The sequence below is a fragment of the Carlito syrichta genome, unplaced genomic scaffold, assembly GCF_000164805.1.
Source record: "Carlito syrichta isolate Samal-C Ts95f unplaced genomic scaffold, Tarsius_syrichta-2.0.1 Scaffold305654, whole genome shotgun sequence".
NCBI classification, from domain to species: Eukaryota; Metazoa; Chordata; class Mammalia; order Primates; family Tarsiidae; genus Carlito; species Carlito syrichta.
Window position 1 is genome coordinate 338,448 of NW_007249750.1, and position 12,157 is coordinate 350,604.

General features: G+C 42.1%; 1 protein-coding gene across 1 annotated transcript in view; it reads left to right on the forward strand.

Annotated features, from left to right (window-relative positions):
• The window catches only part of PDE8A (phosphodiesterase 8A), a 148,966-nt gene extending 137,217 nt beyond the window's left edge, over nucleotides 1–11,749 (forward strand). The window contains exons 19-22 of the mRNA XM_008062089.2: nucleotides 958–1,090; nucleotides 3,592–3,759; nucleotides 8,815–8,944; nucleotides 10,423–11,749. Coding sequence (XP_008060280.1) covers nucleotides 958–1,090; nucleotides 3,592–3,759; nucleotides 8,815–8,944; nucleotides 10,423–10,529 — 538 coding nt within the window. The 3' untranslated portion in view covers nucleotides 10,530–11,749. The remainder of the gene's footprint in view (nucleotides 1–957; nucleotides 1,091–3,591; nucleotides 3,760–8,814; nucleotides 8,945–10,422) is intronic.
• Nucleotides 11,750–12,157: the final 408 nt, after the last annotated feature.

Here is a 12,157-nt window from a genome sequence, read left to right on the forward strand (position 1 = left end):
CAGGCTCAGGCAATCCACTCACCTCAGCCTCCCAAAGGCGCAGGATTACAGGCTGAGCCACCGAGCCCGGCTAGAGATTTTATTTCATATTATTTTGTACCTTTCACATTTTGGACTGCCTCTTCACAAAAATAATTTTAAAAAATATTAAAATAGGCCGGGTGTGGTGACTCAAGCCTGTAATCCCAGCACTTTGGGAGGCCGAGGCAAGAGAATTGCCTGAGCCCAGCGGTTCAAGACCTGCCTGGGCAACTTGGTGAGACCTCATCTCTAAAATAAATTTAAAAATTAGCCAGGTATGGTAGCGTGTGTCTGTAGTTCTAGCTACTTGGAAGGCTAAGATGGAAGGATCATCAGAGCCCAGCAGGTTGACACTGGGGTGGCCGTGAGCATGCCACTGTACTCCAGCCTGGGTGACAGAGTGAGACTATAACTCAAAAAAAAAAAATTAAAATTAAAGCAAGGGCTAGAGGAAGAGGTATCAAGTGCTTCCTGTGATTTTTCTCAGCTGTCAGAAGGCCTGCTCTCCAAGTTCTCTGAATACCAAAATTGTTCAGTCTCAAGGTACCTCTGTGTATGGAACATTCTTTATAACCATGGATCTCCATCCTCATTAAGAAAACTGGCTTTGTTCTCTAATGTTTCTTACTATGCTCTGCCTTATTTTACTCTAAGAACTATATGTGTCATACTGTAGAAGGACAGCAAGATAAACATTGTAACTATGGAGTCTTGCCCAGAGCTTTTGATTTTAACTTCTGTTTGCGTTCTCCTTGCTAATGATCTGGGACTAACCCAAAACTTCGACATTCTTTTAAAGTGTGCTTTGTGACTTACAGTGGTGTCAGACTTTCGGCTGCAGTGGACATATAACCTGGGTAACAGATGGTTTTCAAGAGTACCTGTCTGGTCTGGATTAGTAATCTGTAGCAGCCTCTAATTTGTCTTTCATAACAGGAATGAATATCGGACACTGCGCCAGGCTATTATTGACATGGTCCTAGCCACAGAAATGACAAAACACTTCGAGCATGTCAACAAATTTGTCAACAGCATCAACAAACCTTTGGCAGCATTAAAAGAACATAGGGTAAGGGAACCTATGTTTGGGGCACATGAACCTATGTGTAGTGGAGACACACGGGCTACAGTATAAGCCGCAAAAGGGTTCCCTTCAGTGGGCTCGTTGACTTTAGTTTTTGCACTAAAAAATTAAAGTGCAAAAACTTGTTAGAAAAAAAAACTGGGTGTTCAAATAGAGGCAGAAACTCTGATTAGATGATCAAATTTCAGATGACCTGACTTTAGACAGGTAGACCATTCCTGCACCCTTTCTCACTGATGTCCGCCTCTCCCTTCTTGGGCGTTCTGGGGCCAGTTGGAGCCCTTGAGTTCTCTCACAGCCACTCCCACTGGGTACATTTTATGGTGGCAGCAACTGTCCTCTGTTGGTCCACACATCAGAGGAGGGGTGGAGATTGGGAAAGACCCTGTATTTGGGTCACAAGCGTGACGTTATTGTTGCACCTTATTTCTGCATTTGGAGCATGGATTGAATAGACAGCAGCTGCCTGGCAAGAATAGCATTAATGCTCTTGCCAGGCAGGAGACCCCAGCTGAGGAAACAGACCTGAGTTCCCATCTGAGTGCTACAGTACTATTTCCTTATCTGTAGAATGGGGATACTACATCTCAAGGCATAGGACTGATGGACATGGCACATGGTTCCATAACCGGTGCCTGTTCTAGATTCATTGTGAGATCAGCAGCCTAGAGAATGTTCTTTCATGAGCCCCTTCCTCTGAGGCTCACATATCTGCCCTACCACCTACCTCACATTTACTGGACAACTTGGCAGCAACTCAGTCTTCACTACCACCCTCCTCCCCAGCTCTTATCACCATCCTGAGGTATTTGCCACATCAGGGATGACTTAACCTCTCAGGCTAGGATCATGATTCCTTGACTTCTAACTCCATTTTACTTCTGCAACTCATTTGTCTGGCCATCTTTTCTACCCCTGGCTTTCTAGCATATTACCTTATATACTTTGATTTAATGTGATGTTGAAACCTGTTGAGACCTCAGCTCTCTCCACCCTTCCCTGTTCTCCCAGTTTGTCAGCCTGCTTCTGACTTCACTTTCCAAGAACTTTCAATACATGGATCCCCACATCAGCCGCTTTTTTCAGCTCCCGCCTTGCCGTGCTGGACAGGACTGGCTCACCCAGCCACTGCTCCTGGCAGACCCCATGCCACAGAAGGAAACCACATACCTCGTAGATTTGTTTTTTTCCAATGAGTCTGGGCAGTCCTCAGGCTTAGCCGAGTTCTCTGCTCCACTTCACAGTTATGTTTCTCATCTCTGTTGACAGCATTTGAGGTTACTTCTGAGAGACTGAAAATTAATATCCAGTGGGCCAGAGTAGGGGCAAAGTAACATGAAAGAATAGTTTCCAGACTGGCAGTATTAAGCTACAATCACACCAAAGGTATTAAAAGATCTGAAGAAAGAAGGGCCATCACACAGCTGGTCTGCAGTAGAAACCTGGAGCAAGGAGAGTACCACAGCAGCCTTGGGGTAGTAGTCATTTTGGTATTGTCCAGGAAGACTGGGCAGCCTAGTCCTGACTGTCAGATCTTCTTAGACTACTCTTACTGCTTATTGGAATCACATGACTAACTCCTCTGGAAGCTTGTTCAATGGGCACAGAATCAGATTGCTTGCTCTGGTCTCTGTCATTGCTGTCTGCCCCAGTACTCTCTCTTCTAAATTGAATTCTCATCAGAAGGCCTACAGCTAGAGGGTCCATTACATTATGGATTGAGAATCTGTATCCAGTGGATACTGTGAGTGGAAGGTGGCCTGGGACTAAAGGTAGAACTTAAGTTCTTATCCTGATTCACTGGGTAGCTTCACAAGACCCAGCGTCCTCATTTATGAAATGCAATAGTAAATAATACTTTTCATGCTTACCTTAAGATCTTATGAGTGCAGATCAAAAGAGAATGACTGTTAAGTCCTTTATACATCAAAAATGTTAGCACAGTATAAGAGAGTGGCACTATATCTGCCACAATCTTGGAATACTGAAGATTGATCCCCAAGATCATGCCTATCACAGGACTGGGTCAAGGACTGGGTTGTGAGCAGCAGGGAGCCAGGTAGACTGCAAGAGCTCATTTGTTGTGAGGGCAAACAAATGTTTTATTTTTCAGTTTATGCCTGTTTTATGCAGTCTTTAAGTTCTTACCAAGGGGGAGAAAGAGAAAGATAGTGAAATAAGAAGGAAAAAAAGGGCAAGTGTGAGAAAGATTTAGTAAGAGGAAGAGAAGAAAAGCAAGGAAAAGGGGAAGGGCAGATATACCAACCCCTATTGCTGTCCGCCACTCCTGGGTCCTGTTGGTTTCCTCCTCCATAAAATGACATGCCAAGCTCAATGCTCATATCCTCAGCACTATTTTGTGAGATCCTTAACTTATAGATCCCAACCAGTGCTCTTTTTGTGCTTACAGTGTGATGACACTGGTAAGAGAGGGCCTATCAGCAGGTGACCCATTTTGATTGCTTTGAATTCCACTGATGTTTTAGGAAACTGCTAAAGATCAGGAAGCTATAAACACTATGCTTAGGACTCCAGAGAACCGGACTTTAATCAAACGAATGCTGATTAAGTGCTCTGATGTGTCTAATCCCTGCCGATCCCTGGAGCACTGCATCGAGTGGGCCGCACGCATCTCAGAAGAATATTTTTCTCAGGTAAGATGCTGCTTCTTATGTTTCTAGAGAGAAAAAGAAAGAAAACATAAGACTATAAGAGATAATGGACTTAAAACTAGGAAATAGGGTTCTAAATGAAATCTTGTCCTTAAAGAACATTTCTTGTATTGCATGTTTACTGCTAATGATTTTTTCCTTCTGTGAGTATTTGTTTATTTTACCTTCACTTTTGCAAGATGTTTGTGCTGGATTGATAGATTTATCCAAAAAGCACTTTAAAGGAGGCATCTGATTGCCATATTGTCTCTAGGTAGGAAAAAATGATCTTGGGGCAGAAAAAAAAAATTAGAAAATATACTGGCTAAAATTTTTTCAGATTGGTAGAGAACATATGCATACAGATTCAAGAAGCCCAGTGAACACTACACCATGTCAGATATGTCATAGTCAAGCAACTAACAAGTCAAAAATAAGGGTAAAACAAATCTTGAAGTCAGCCAGAGAAAAATAATACATCACTTATAAGAAAACAATGATTCTCATGGTTTCTGACTTCTTATCAGAAGCTATGAAGGCCAGAAAACACTGGAACAATATCTTTTTTTTTTTTTTTTTGCTGGAACCAAGAGATTTATTAAAAGGGGCAGTTACAGGAAAGGACTGTAACCGAGGAAGAGCAAGAGACTGGAACAATATCTTTAAAGTGCTATTAGAAAACTAATGACAACCCAGAATTCTGTAAAATTTCCTTTAAGAGTTAAGGCAAAATAAACATTCTCAGATAAGGAAAAACTAATAGAATTCATCACCAGTACACCTATAAAAAATGTTAAAGAAAGTTTTGAAGGCTGAAAGGAAATGATATCAGATGCAAATATGGATATTCAAGAAGGAATGGAAAGAATTAAAAATGGCAAATATCTGGATAACTATAAAAGACTTTTTTGTTCTCTGAATTTATATTGATACATAGGACTATTTTACACAAAAGTTAAAACATTGCACTGTGTGTTGTATAATGTACATAGCTACAAGATATATGACAGCATACAATGACATTAAGGATAAGAGAAGGTAAATAGACCTACATAAGTCTAAGGTTTATAATTGTAACAATATTAACTCAGGAGACTCAAAAGTAAAGGGCATGTATTGTAATCCCTAGAGCAATCACTTTAGTTTAAAAGCTAACCAAATTATTATATGGCATTCCAAAGTATCCAAAAATAATACAAAGACAGCAGGAAAGGGGAGACAGAAGAACAAATTAAAAATGATAGCTTTAACTAATCATACCACTATTTTCACTAGGTATTAATAGACTAGACACTGCAATTTAAAAAGTGTTCAGGCCAGGCACAGAGGCTCACGCCTGTAATCCTAGCACTTTGGGAGCCTGAGGCAAGAGGACTGCTTGAGCCTAGGAGTTCAAGACTGGCCTGGGCAATATAGCAAGACCTCATCTCTACAAGAAATCAAAAAATTAGCATGCTGTGGTGGTATGTGCCAGTAGTCCCAGCTACTTGGGAGACTGAGACAGAAGAATTGCCTGAGTCCAGGAGGTCAAGGCTGTGGTGAGCCATGATCGTGCCACTGCACTGCAGTCTGTGTGACAGAGACCCCAACTCAAAAAATAAAGTAACATTAAAAGTGTTCATCAGAGGGTAACAACCTCCTTGAGTCCCCTCCAGCTCTGGGAGCTTTTCTATCTTCTCAATAAATCCTGCTTTCTCAAAAAAAAAAAGTGATCATCAGAATAAGTTTTTTAAAAAAGATACCCAAATATATGCAGTCTACAAAAGATACATTTGAAATATAAAGAACAGATAAGTTCAAAGTAAATGAATAGAAAAAGATATATCATGCAAATTAAAAGTGTAAAAAGACTGGGATATTTATCATATTAATTTCAGACAATATACATCAAGGCAAAGGATATTTATTATCAGAAATAAAGTGGGATATTTCATAATGATAAGAGGGTTCTGTAGGTAGACATAATCATAAGTATATGCTTCTTACATTAGAGCTTCAAAGTAAATGAAGCAAAATTGACAGAATCAGAGAGAAATAGTTCTATAATCAGAATTAGAGATTTTAACATCCTTTTCAGCAGCTAATAGTACAACCAGACTAAAATGTCAGTGAAGGCCAGGCACAATAGTTTACACCTGTATTCCCAGCACTCTGAGAGGTCAAGGCAGGAGGATGACTTGAGTTCAAGAGTTTGAGACCAGCCTGGGCAACATAGTGAGAGCTCATCTCTACAGAAAATAAAAAGTGAAATAACTGGGCATGGTGATACTCACCTGCAGTCTTAGGAAGCTGAGGAGGAGGATCACTTAGGAGTTCAAGGTTGTAGTGAGCTATATCACACCACTTTGCTCCAGCCTAGGCACCAGAGTGAGATCCTGTCTCTAAAAAATAAAAAAAGAATATCTGGGAAGACACAGATAATCAGAATACTATCAACCACCTTACCTTAATAGTCATAGAACTTTATACTCCACATCTGCAGAATATGCAATCTTTAAATATACATGAAACATTCACCAAGGTAGATCATATGGTGGGTCACAAAAGGTTTCAATAATTTAAAAGAGTATGTACTGTGGTCAGAGTACAATTAAAATCAGAATGCAAACAGTAAGAAATCTAGGCAAATAAATACTTGGAAATTGAACCCATGGTTCAATTAACAAGAGAAGTTAGAAAATACCTAGAATTAAATGATATTTAAAATATATAAAACTTTTGGGATACAACTAAAACAGTGCTTAGAGGGAGATTTGTAATTTCATTTTATTATTAGAAAAACCCCCTTTGGGAAGCAGTTTGGCAGATTTTTCTTCTTTGTTTCTGGTAAACCTTACATAACATAAAATTTATCATTTTAGATCATGTGTTTTTTTCCTTCATTTTCTTAATGTGGTATATAACATTGACTGACTTCCATATGCACAGCTATCCTTATATTCCAGGAATAAATTCCATATAGTCATGGTGCTGAATTGGGCTTGCTAGTGTTTTGTTGAAGATTTTTGTATCAGTATTCATAAGCAATATTGGTCTGTAGTTTTCCTTTAATGTCTTAGTCTGACTTAATGCTGGACTCATCAAATGAGTTAGGAAGTGTTCCTCTCTTTTCAATTTTCTGGAAGAATTTGAGAAGGACTGACGTTCATTCTTTAGCCTCTGTTCCAGAAAGCCCCTCTGCCTCATTGCTGCCCTGTGGGCCTCACCCTTTTTCCCAGGACTTTTGGGCAAAAACTGCCAAAGAAAGAATAAGAAGCTTGCCTTTTCCCCCAGGATCTTAATTATGTTTTCAGTTTTTTGCAAGTCTCTCTGGAATCCTGAAGATATTCTGGAAGTGCTCTACAATGGGCAGATCTATGCAAACCTACCTGCAAAATCTGAGGAAGCTTAGAAGCCAAAGAAGGATGCTGACATATCCAGTTTCCCAGAAAGAAACATTTAATAGGAACTTAGGAGCAGAAGCCACTTTGTGTCTTGGGCAGAAGCAAGACGAGATGGTAGATCCCCATGCCATTACCCCCTAGACCCAGGACTCATAAACCATAGAGAAGGAATGTGTAGGACGATTGAAGTACAATAACATTAAGGTTGCTTTGACCTAAGGATAAGATTTACACTAAGTTTGTGCTCTTGCACAAGGAACAATACATACATAAACTGGAAATCATAGAGCCCTTCCTGGAATTGGAGTTAATCAGAAGCCAACATGGTGTCTTAGCTCCAATATGGAGCTGCCTTAGCCTCTACAAAGAGTTTGACTAAAGTACACAAAAACTCTTCAGAGCTTTTTTTGTTAGCTTCTGGGATCTCAAGGGTATTCAGCACCTTTTCAAATGACATAATCCAGCCATAGATGAGAAGCAGCCACTTGGCCCTTCTCTGTGAAGTAGAGGCAGTGTTTCTCACTTATCACTGTGGTTCCCATGTGGGGGAACTTCAAGCAGTTGCTGGATGGAAGGATGGCTGGATAGTGATAGGAGTGAGAAGTAAAGAAACTTTTCCTCTCAGGAATACAAGCCCTTTTAATAATTATCAAGCCCAGAGGAGCACTGAAATGTGACAGCATTTGACAGCAGCTATGTCTCCCTGCCCCGGTTGGGCTGAGGAATCTGCCTACTCTGTGGACTCTACCCCAGATGTCACCACCAGTAGCCATAAATTAACAGTGCCACACGCTGGACACCTAGAGTCACTCAACAACATATAGCCAATCGCTAATTGGTGTTATTTCTATAAACCAAAAAAATTTTCTGACAAACAGCTTTTATAATTGCCCTCCTCTCCTAATTCATCCTTTTTTCTCTTCTCTTTTCTTTTTTGGAGTTGGGAGTCTCACTCTGTTGCCTAGGCTAGAGGGCAGTGGCAAGCTCACGGCCACTGCAGCCTCGACTTGCTGAGTTCAGCCTCAACCTGCTGGGTTCCTTCCACCGCAGCCTTCCAAGTAGCTGGAACTACAGGCATATGCCACCATGCCCAGCTAATTTTTTGATTTTTATTGTAGAGATGAGGTCTCACCAAACTGCCCAGGCTGGTCTCGATCCTGTGGGCTCAGGCTATCCTCTCACCTCAGCCTCTCAAAGTACTGGGATTATAGGTGTGAGCCACCATGCCCAGCCCCTTTTTTCTTTAAAAACTTGAGCCTCTCCTTTATTCTTAAGCACACTTCCCAGTGTTTCCTGGGCATCTGTCCTTAACCTTGACCCAAATAAACTCTATATCTTGTCTCAGTTTCTTTCGTTAGGTCCGCAGAGACAACAGAGAGGTGCCTAACTACACATACTGTTGGGGATCTTACCTGAGCAACTTTTGCAAGACGTCCAGGTGTTGAAAATATTGGGTTGGGGCGTCCTCAGGCCCCTGCCATGGAGTAGTTTCCACTCTGAGAACAACTTGATATCTGGCAGCAGATCTGATTTGGTTGGCTAATGCTGCCATTGGCTTCCCACCACAAACCACCTCAGGCTGCCAGGAGAGGCTGGCTCCGGTAAAAGGGCTGCTCCAAGGTGGAGTGGAACCAGATGCTGGGGTCTCCTGATCACAATGTTTTCTGCTTTGCAGACTGATGAAGAGAAGCAGCTGGACTTACCTGTGGTGATGCCAGTTTTTGACAGAAATACCTGCAGCATCCCCAAGTCCCAAATCTCTTTTATTGACTACTTCATCACAGACATGTTTGATGCTTGGGACGGTAAGAAATATTAGAACATATTTTCCTTCAAATAATGGGGAACTGCATATTAACTAGAAGACAGTGCATTTGACTCTTGACTGTGACTTGGGCCTTAGACTTTTAAGAATGAGTGAGGAAAAGAAATGAACCATCCTGAAGGCCCCTGAGAGCTGGATGCTCTCTGCATTTCCTCATGAGCATCCCCCACACAGGTATAGGCATCTTCATACCTGTTTTATGAATGAAGGAATTGAACTTGGGGCCCCACAACAAGCAGCAGAGCAGCCAGGGCTCAAAACCAACAGTGTTGACTCTAAAACACCAGGTTTATATAGGACCGCTTTGTCATCTATTCTTAGCTTCTCCCAGGCCTGTCCCAGACCAGAGGGGTTGGTCTCTCTCTGATACTTGTCACTCTCTAACCTTCAGGTGGGGAAAAGGAGCCTGTCAAGTAAAAGAGAAGAGGATCCCACTACTTAGCCCCAGGGGCTGCATCTTAGCCCCAGGGGCTGCACCCAGGGGAGGGGCTGAAGGGCTGATAAATGACCAGATCCAGGGACTCAATTCAGATCCAGTGAGGAGATAAGCCTGTGTCTCAGGGAGGTTGTAGGGTGTCTGAAGCAAGCGGAACAGGGTATGTGGTGGTGGCAGGTCTGAGGCGATGGGAAGAGCTGTGCCTTTTGGGGCAGGCCCTGTAGCCTCCTCCTGTTTCTGGGACAGCCCAGACCCAGGCCCCTCCAGGCCTGTCCTCTTCACGTGGTGCAGCTGGAAGGAGCTGACCATGTATGTGAAGCACTTGTCAAGTGGGAGGGAACACAGAAGAGCCACTCAGAGCCTGGCCCAGGTACTGCTACATGAGGTGGAGGGCATACTACCTTTTGTTTCCTGGCACCCACCAAGGGTGCTGGGTTAAATGGCAATTACACAGATTAGCTGTTTTCTCTTGTGTTGACCGCCGTTCAATAGGTTGTCACAGAGGAGGTACAGGCACTGAGTACAGGACTTTCCTTCAGTGACTGCGGTTCCTTCAAGTCACTGGGCGTTTGCCCAGGTCTGTTTAGCATTGTGCATATGCCTGCTCCTGTTTGTACATCTTCTTAAAGTTGCTCTCATTAGAAAGCCTAGACCTAGCCAGGCGTGGTGGCTCACGCCTGTAATCCCAGCACTTTGGGAGGTAGAGGCAAGAGGACTGCCTGAGCCCAGGGGTTCGAGACCAGCCCAGGCAGCATGGCGAAACCTCATCTCTACAATAAATCAAAAAATCAGCTGGGCGTGGTGGCACTCACCTATGGTTCCAGCTACTTGGAAGGCTGAGGCGGAAGGATCACCTGAGCCCAGTAGGTCGAGGCTGCAGTGGCTGTGAGCGAGCCACTGCACTCCAGCCTGGGCGACAGAGTGAGACTCCAACTCAAAAAAAAAAAAAAAAGAAAGAAAGAAAGCTTAGACCTGTAAACCAGTGCTGTGAAAAGGTATCGCATTCCCATCTTTTTCTCCAGTCTTTGTAGACCTGCCTGATTTAATGCAGCATCTTGACAACAACTTTAAATACTGGAAAGGACTGGATGATATGAAGCTGCGGAGCCTGCGACCACCTCCTGAATAGTGCAGGACACCACCAGGCCCTGAAGCTTTGACCCTGTGGTCATCGGAATCCCTGAGGGCCGCCAGAGTTCCTCTGGTCCTTTCTGTATTAGGCAAAACTGTCCCCTGGTCTGCAGAGACTATGAAAGCACATGGGGACATCAGTAACCTTCTGCAGCCACTATCCGATGCCATCGCCATAAAGTGAGACTCAGGCCTGCTCAGGAAGGCATAGAAAAACCATAGTTTGCGTTAGCATCCTGTAAAAACACAAGATTTGGAGTGCCCCGCAAAGGTATGGATGGATTTCCTCAGTGACAGAGAATGTCTTACTGCAAACAACTTCTCAGTTATGTTCAGCACGTAAGAACAGCTAATGGCAATCGGATATTTAGCAACTTTTCGCATCATAGAAGGTGCAATCACTCACTTCGGAACACTACTGAAAGTGACTTCTCTTTTAAAATTGAGTAGCAAATAAAAAAAATTGAAGTTGATTATTAATATCAGTTATTAAAATGTTTTATTTATTTTATTAGAAGTTCACTATTTTCTATGAATTTAAAAATACTTCAAAGCCAAAGCCAACTTCAAATACCATGACCAGATTTACATGATTCATATTCATTATGCATTACTTGGTATACAGACTTATTTTCATAATGCGAATTAAAATATAAAGTGACATTTTTACTGCACTATAGAAATATGTGTATATGTTAAACTCTTCTGATTAAGACTAATTAGAAAAAGTTGTTTTGCGGGCGGGTCTGATCCTGCAGAGCTAAAGGAGAAGGCTGCTTGGACTCTGCAGAACCCAGGGTTCTGAGCAGCTCGGGCATCTGATGAGCTTGAAGGTGATGCCCCCAAGGTAAAATGATACTCTTCTTGGTGCACAAAGAAAAATTAGGAGTCACACTTTTTCCTAAAAATTTGTAATTGAATGTCCAAAAGTCTGCCTTATTTTATACTGTTTCTACAAAATATTCCCTATAAAAACAAAGAGCAAAATGGAATATTTAATGAATTGACATTTTTATAACCAACTTGTTTTCATCAGCAGTGGTAATCTTTAATTCCAGAAATTTATAAAGGTTCTGTATTTTCAGATTTTAAATAAGCATAATACCATAAAAATGGCACTTGATGACATGTCAAAGTGTTTGTCATATCATTTTAAACATGTATTTGTGGATTTTTTCCTCAGATAAAAATGAAATTAAACTATTTCTTTTTAGAAATTGTGTGGTTTAAAAAAAATTTTTGTTTTATAATATTTATGTAATCTTTTCTTTTTTTTTTTTTTGAGTAGGAGTCTCACCCTGTCAGACTCCCTGTCACCCAGGCTGGAGTGCACTGGCACGCTCATGGGCCACTGCAGCCACAAACGACTGGGCTCAGGCAGTCCTTCCACCTCAGCCTTCCAAGTAGCTGGAACTACAGGGACGTGCCACCATATCTGGCTAATTTTTTGATTTATTGGAGGGACGAGATCTCGCCAAGTTGCCCAGGCTGGTCTCAAACCGCTGGACTCAGGCAATCCTTTTGCCTCAACCTCCCAAAGTGCTAAGGTTATAGGCATGAGTCACCACGCCCAGCCACTCTTTTCTCTCTTTTAAAAAAATAAAATAAGCCGGGCTCAGTGGCTCG